The sequence below is a fragment of the Vigna unguiculata genome, chromosome 3, assembly GCF_037176805.1.
Source record: "Vigna unguiculata cultivar grain cowpea cultivar isolate G323 ecotype 2 chromosome 3, ASM3717680v1, whole genome shotgun sequence".
In the NCBI taxonomy this organism is placed as follows: Eukaryota; Viridiplantae; Streptophyta; class Magnoliopsida; order Fabales; family Fabaceae; genus Vigna; species Vigna unguiculata.
The window spans coordinates 16,152,964-16,160,386 of NC_140794.1; the positions used below are offsets into that span (position 1 = coordinate 16,152,964).

The following is a 7,423-nucleotide window of genomic DNA, read 5'->3' on the forward strand; positions in this document are numbered from 1 at the left end:
CACGATCAAAGCAAACCGTTAGGACCACTGATTAGCAGAGACTTATAAAGAAAACTAGAACACCACATGCAAGCTAGAACCACTCACATGCACACTAAAGAATCAACAAACCAAGAAAATGATAGAAAACCAACTCACTCTAAACAAGAATTTGATAAGATAAAAGTAGAGAGCTCGCCATGAGGATCACTTTAGTGGTCTCAAATCTTCAAACAAATGAGTAAAAGGTGAAAAATCCTATAAAAAAAAAGAGAGTTATTTTATAGAGATGTTATGTTTTTAAATAATGAAACTTATTTATAAAATCTCTTTTTATATTTTAACTTTTTAATATTAAAATAATCTAGTCTTATAATTTTATACACACTATCAACTCTTAAAAATGCAATTTTCTAGACCTTTACATATAATAAAAATTATTTATAAAATAAATAAAAATGATTAATAATATAATTATAAAAATTGTTTATATCTATTTTTATAATTTTTATTATTATTATTATTATAAAAAGAGTAAACACACATGATAACATTTTTTTTTGAATAGTATATGGAAAATAGTTATATTTAAAATATTAAAAATAACTTTAAAATAATTATTTAATTAAAAATTTAAGTACATTGATGATAAATTTTTAAGAAAAGAAAAAAGTAAAAAACGCGCCGAGATAAATACGGAAGAGAAGGGAAAGAGATTTGGAGGGAAAAAAAGTTGTAGAAGCTATGCCGGTAGCGAGGCGAGAGACTTGCGATGCAAGAGTTATTGCTCATGTAGACATGGATTGTTTCTACGTTCAAGGTTCTTTCTTCTCTCGCATTTCTGAAGTGAATCTCCTTTTCCTTCTCTGCAAATATTATGGTGATGATGATGATGATGGTGTTGTTGATTGGTGTAGTGGAACAGAGAAAACAACCAAATTTAAGGGGCTTGCCCACTGCAGTCATACAGTACAATTCCTACAAAGGTGGGGCTCTCATTGCTGTTAGCTATGAGGCTCGCAGATGTGGCGTCAAACGGTAGTTTTGAACCAAACCCTTGATTTTAGACGAAATTCCCAATTTAGTTTGAAATTGGATTCTGTTTCCGGATTACAATCCGGGATTTTTTTTTTTAATTTTGTTAATTCTGGAGATTAAAGTAACAATGAATCACAATTTTCAAATACTAAATTGGCTATGTACTTTTTATTTTATTGTATTAACTGCTTCAATGTTCACCTTACCTGCGTTGTTTTAGTTCAATGCGAGGTGATGAAGCCAAGGAGGCTTGCCCGCAAATTCAACTGGTCCAAGTTCCGGTAGCACGTGGTAAGGCTGATCTCAACTCATATAGGAATGCGGGTTCAGAGGTGCGTGTCATTGGCATTTCAAAGTGATTGTTTACCTTTGGAGTCATTCATTCCCCAGTGTTGGCTGTGCCCAAATTCGAAATTTTCAGGTTGTTTCAGTTCTTTCGCAAAAGGGTCGCTGTGAGAGGGCTTCGATTGATGAAGTATATCTTGACCTAACTCATGCTGCCGAAACCATGCTGATGGAATCATCTCCAGAAAGCATGCAAGACTTTGAGGAGGAAGTTCTGAAGTCTCATGTTTTGGGGCTGGAAATTGAGGTCAGAGGCTATACTTAAATATCATGCCTTTTCTGAGATTGCTTTGTTAATGTTAATATCAAGATACAAAATACATTTTTTTCTTTCTTTTGTTTAGCTTTATGCTCTTTATTTGTCTTAAAAGAAATTGTTTTATTAAGTAGGCAAGTCTTTCAATATTAAATCAAAATTCTGTAAACGCAGTCTATCAGTGCACTGAAAAAAGGTGTTCTCTGGTTCAGAAGTAAAACAGGAGTTGAATCTTAATTTTTATGTGTAAGAAACAATAAAAATTAAATGCAGTAGAACTTGAAACTTCAGTTAGAGTTTACATTTACCTGTTTACTCAAATACCTGTCAAACTTGCTTGTCCAGTTCTGTCCTTTCCATTTATCAGGACCATTGATTATGGCAATATTAACGCTCTCGATTAACTTACCTACCTCATCTTTAATTATTTTTCTAATAAATTAATGGCAGCACAGGCATAAGAGTATATGGCTGTACTGAAACTGGTTTTTTATTCAGGATGGAAGTGATGCCAAAGAAGAGGTTAGGAAGTGGCTTTGTAGAAGTGATGCTAGTTACCAAGATAAGCTATTAGCTTGTGGGGCTCTCATTGTTAGTGACCTCAGGATGCAGGTGCTGAAAGAGACAGAATTCACATGCTCTGCTGGGATTGCTCATAATAAGGTAAAGGCAGTCTTGGTATGCTTATATATCCATATTCATATCCATCTATTATTTGTCCAAAAGTCTGACAACTTTTCTTCCTAAGGATTCTTGATATTTTTATATGGCCGATAACTGGTGTCTGATGCTTTTCTCAGATGCTGGCTAAACTTGCAAGTGCTATGAACAAACCTGCTCAACAAACTGTTGTGCCACACTCATCAGTTGAACGGTTACTTGCGACTTTGCCAATAAAGAAAATGTAATGACATTGTATGTTATCATGTATTTCACTCATAATTAAATCTTATCATGTATGTTATCTTGAATACCATTTTTCATCTTTTTCGTGTAACTCTTCTAACTGTTTTTAAATTTCTTTGATCATTGTCTTTTATATCATAAAGCATGTTGTTGAAGAAAACTTGATTTGTAGGAAACACCTTGGGGGAAAGTTGGGGAGTTCTTTACAGAGTGATCTTGGTGTCAACACCGTTGGAGATCTGCTTCAGTTTTCAGAGGAGAAGTTACAACAGTGGTATGGGATCAATACTGGGTGAGTTTCTGTCTTTTAACATGATGTTATATATATATATATATTATATTATATTATATTATATTATATATATATATATATGTATATATATTATATGTATATATAGATATATAGATGTAGTATGTCATATCTGCTACCAAAATATCATTTGCTAATTTAAATTTTGGGATCTCATATTTAAATAACAATTTTGTGTCATTCTCTAATGGCTTGCATTTTTGATCTGTTTCTTAATTGCTCGTTACTGTCCTTTTGATTGTCTTCATTGCAATCTGTTGGTATTCTATTCGTGATTCTACCTTTTACAGCATTACAGAACTTGGTTGTGGAATATTTCAAGAGGAATCAATGGGGAAGAAGTTGAGGGGCGACTACTTCCCAAGAGCCATGGTTCTGGCAAGACATTTCCTGGGCCTCAGGCTTTGAAGACAATTGATTCTGTAAGAGCTCTCATATGAGCAGTGCTCCTAGCAGTGCACTCAGCAACATTTTATTACTTATGCACGATGAAAACTGCTTGTGCTTTATTTCTTAGTGCCTCCTTGGGCCAGATATTTTTATTGCTCTCATAAATATTGTGCATTTTATTTTGGAGTTTCTGTTGGCTGTCATTTGCTAGTTTGTGATTTATTATTTTTTTGTGTTGTTTCACAACCTTGGACATCTCTTTTTGTGATTGATTTTTTATCTTCAGGTTCAACATTGGCTTAATCAACTGTGTGAAGAGCTGAATGAACGCCTTAATTCTGATCTGGATCAAAACAAACGGATTGCACAGACACTGACACTACATGCTAGAGCATATAAGGTGACTCTTCTGAGACTGGTCTTTACATAATTCTCTTTTACTTGGAAAATTAGTTCATTGTTTACTTTTTCTCATATCTGATTACCAACTTTTCTTTTATCCTCTTCAGTGGTTTTGTTTTATGTATATTTTATTTGAGCTTTTATCTTGCAGACAGGGGATTCAGATTCACTTAGAAAGTTCCCTTCTAAATCTTGTCCTTTAAGATATGGGACTAGAAAGATTCAAGAGGACGCTCTAATTCTTTTTCAAGCTGGGCTGCGTGATTTTTTGGGCTCCTATAGCTCTAAGGTTCATGGAAACGAAAATAGCAACTGGGGAGTGACATCACTTTCTCTTTCTGCGAGTAAAATTGTGTCTATACCATCTGTAAGTTAGATCTGTTCCATTTTCTAAATTTTCCTGATATAGATCACCTTAAAGCATTGAGGAACATCACTAGCATTTGAAATGTAATAACCTGGATTATTAAGTATACTGTTACTACTAGTATTTGGTATTTCTAAGCGATATGTATTTAGTGTTTGGTCTATACTGGTTAACATGAGCCTTGCAGTTTTACATTCCCAATTTAGGTTGGTCCTTAGCAAGTGGTACCATTTATTGTCATATAGTTATCATATAGTGATAATAAAATTGACGTATTAAATGGCATTTGTGTCTAGGGGACACATTCAATTGCTAAATACTTTGGAGGGCAATTTCCATCCAGTTCTTCTACATCAAATCCATCAATAGATGTTGTCATTGATGAAGCTGTACCATCATCACCTTCAGGTTTTGCATCATCTCATTGGTTGCTTAATTATTAAAATACCGATTCTCTTGCATTCACATATAATTTGATGAAGGCTATATGTTTAAGCAGGTAATGAAAATTGTACGGCAATGGTTCCCTATGATTTACAGCTTCAACATCCTCATTACACAGAAATGAAGCATTCTAGTGCATGTTTGGATCCACAGGTATATCAAAGCAAGTATATATCATGGTCAGATTTCATGTAAAGACGTGTAATATTATAACCCATATATAACAATGTCTTTTGAAATTATTCGCAAGAGATATTTACCAGATTATTTGAAGTGGCAAAACTACCGGAGGGGGGTGGGGGGGTTGATTTTGATGGTTTCTAATGGCTAATGTGAGGATGTGGTACAAATATTTTATACCAGTTAGCATATAGACATGTCATGCTTGTATAAATAAACAATTAAAGTATCCAAAAACTCAAGTTTTCATATGAATCATGATAGAGATTTTGCTTATTGGGGCTATTGGGGCTCTATCAGACTTCAATATTAGTTTTCATTTTAATGGGTTTTCTTCATGGGTAAACGTCTTAAAGCAAATGTATGACTTTCAGAGAAATGAGAATTAAGCTTTTACTACTAGATCCATTAAGGATGAGGTGCATTAATGAGGTAGGCTTTCTCACCTATAAAGTTGAGAGCTAAGAGCTCAAAAGCAAACTTGTTTGTAGGCAGGATTATTATATTTGTAAATAAATTCAACTACAAGAGTTTGATCTATATTCTTTTTGACTGTTAATATTCAATGTGCATGTGCATCCTAGTTCAAAACCATGGTTTTTCTTCTCTATATGCAAATGCTTCATGTTCTCAGTAATGATCATGGGGATTTATCCCTTTCCTTTGCAGGATCCGTTGAATCATTTGTCCAGTAAAGCGGAAGGCTTGACTGAAGAATCCTCCTTCATGTCACCCTCAGGTACTGTGGAATACAGGTTTTAGCTCTTCATTCTCCCTTCTATTGGCTCCTTTTGAGATTTGATCATTTTTTATTTCAGGAAGTGAAGACAGAATGACAGACGGTGGGCGAAATAGAGTTTTACCTGCAAAAGATCCTAGTCATGTTTCAAATGTCTCTAGTATGAAAGCAGTAGTAGGGAAGAAAAAGAGAGCAGGAAAGATGCTTCATGTATGCTCTCTGACACTATTTAGCTACTGATTGCATAGTTTTTGTCTTAAATGCAATCATGAACATAAAAAACTTCAAATCAGTTATAATCATGTTAAGCAAGGATCTAGGATACGGAGTTATGTTTTTGGCCAAGAATAGTTATCTTTGTTCCAAATTCTGATCATAACATAGTTCTGTAAACTGGACGAGACTGGTTAAGCTGGTAATTTAGCCAGAAATGAGTTACTTTTCCACAACACCAGTTGCATCATAATTTCTGACCCAATTGCAGTATATGAATTTATTTATTTCAACAACTTGTAAACATTGGTCTGAGACTAGGTGTCAGTGCAGTACTTTTCTACAAAGTCATATGGTTTATAGTTTTCTTTAATACTTTTCTGCTAATTCCAAAACCAAATTATTAAAGAAGACATGAATATACAATTTATATCCAGCTACTACTTGCAACATATCTTTTATATGTCGAACAGAAAAGGACTGATCCACTAGCCAACTTTTGTGATGTCCCAAACAAGCCAAAGGCACTCATTTCACACAGTTTGATGCTAAAATGCACGTGTCTTGTATTTTATAGATGCTGGAATGAATGGATGCTGTGGTGCTTCAGTGGGGAACTTTAATGACATGTCATTACTGGTTTTTACTTGTAAATGGTGGGGATAATGTCTCATGTTGTGCAGTCTGGTTTGACCATAGTTCAGTTTTCATAATCTTAGCTCCCAATCTGCCTGTTCTAATTTTTAATACATACATATATATGTGTGTGTGTGTATTAGTGCAGAAGTCTCAGATATGAAAAGAATTGCTGGCATAATCAATAGAGTTATAAATTCTAATAGCTTATGCATATAAAGATGTGGTGTTTCAGCAATGAATCTATTGCATTTAAGTTTTTACAGTATACGAGTTCTTTTTGTTGCAGGAGAACTGTTCAATTATAAATATCTTTAATAATTACCATAATTCCCGGTCTTCATTGGAGCAGAAGAATGTTTCAAATGCCCACGATGTTAAAATATCATCATCTCTTGGTAATTTTATAATCCCATTCCTTTTATTATATTTGAGTTTCAATCGCTTTTTCTTATGCTAATTTCGTTGATACTGCAGGATCTCAGTCAGCTAATGATAGTTATTCAACTTGTAATGAAGAGATTGATACCAACAAGGATGGATGTAGTGTAGGTGTATCACAAGGGAGGGAAGCTTGGAGTAGTTATAATATTGATGAAATTGACCCCTCTATCATTGATGAATTACCACCAGAAATTCAGCAAGAGTTTCGAACATTGCTTAGGCCACAAAAGCGGCCTAATTTGGCTAAACGAGGTTCTAGTATTAAACACTATTTCTTACCTGACAAAAGTAGATAAATTTTGTTGACTCTGATTTAGTGTACATATTTTGTAATGCTTTATTAGAAATATGTAAGGTAGCTGATTCGGGATTGGCTGTTTGGTTGAGAATTTTTTTATGGAATCAGCACGAGGAACCTTGTAGTTAGGATACTATATGTAAATTTTCTCCAATCAATTCAACCAAAAATTGCTATTTTTTTCATCTTGGGTTGGTTCGAGAGTAAGTGGATTTCTATCTTGTATCGATAGCTATTGTCTAAACAGAGCAAAAGTAAAATAGGTGTTAGATGTCATAAATAATGACTCTTGTTTAAGCTGGGTAAGCTCTGTTTTAATTTAGCTTTAAGCATTGATTATAAGTGCGCCTTTTTTGTTTTTTGTGTTAGTGGTTCGAAGTCAGCGTTGCTGTATGTTAAATCGGAGACATTGGTAGGTGATAATATAAATCCATAAGGGATCTTTGCATACTTTTATTAGCTTTTGCGTAGACTTC

At 34.0% G+C, this 7,423-nt stretch overlaps 1 protein-coding gene across 1 annotated transcript; it reads left to right on the top strand.

Moving 5' to 3' along the window:
- The first annotated feature begins 673 nt into the window (after positions 1–673).
- POLH (Y-family DNA polymerase H) lies at positions 674–7,132 on the top strand. Its single transcript, XM_028061231.2, has 16 exons — positions 674–799; positions 897–1,017; positions 1,238–1,349; positions 1,439–1,609; positions 2,117–2,281; positions 2,419–2,522; positions 2,697–2,816; positions 3,133–3,256; positions 3,511–3,624; positions 3,778–3,993; positions 4,290–4,401; positions 4,493–4,590; positions 5,287–5,356; positions 5,436–5,566; positions 6,495–6,603; positions 6,683–7,132. Exons 1-16 carry the CDS (start codon positions 724–726, stop codon positions 6,943–6,945), a joined length of 2,106 nt encoding a protein of 701 aa, XP_027917032.1. The 5' UTR covers positions 674–723; the 3' UTR covers positions 6,946–7,132.
- Positions 7,133–7,423: the final 291 nt, after the last annotated feature.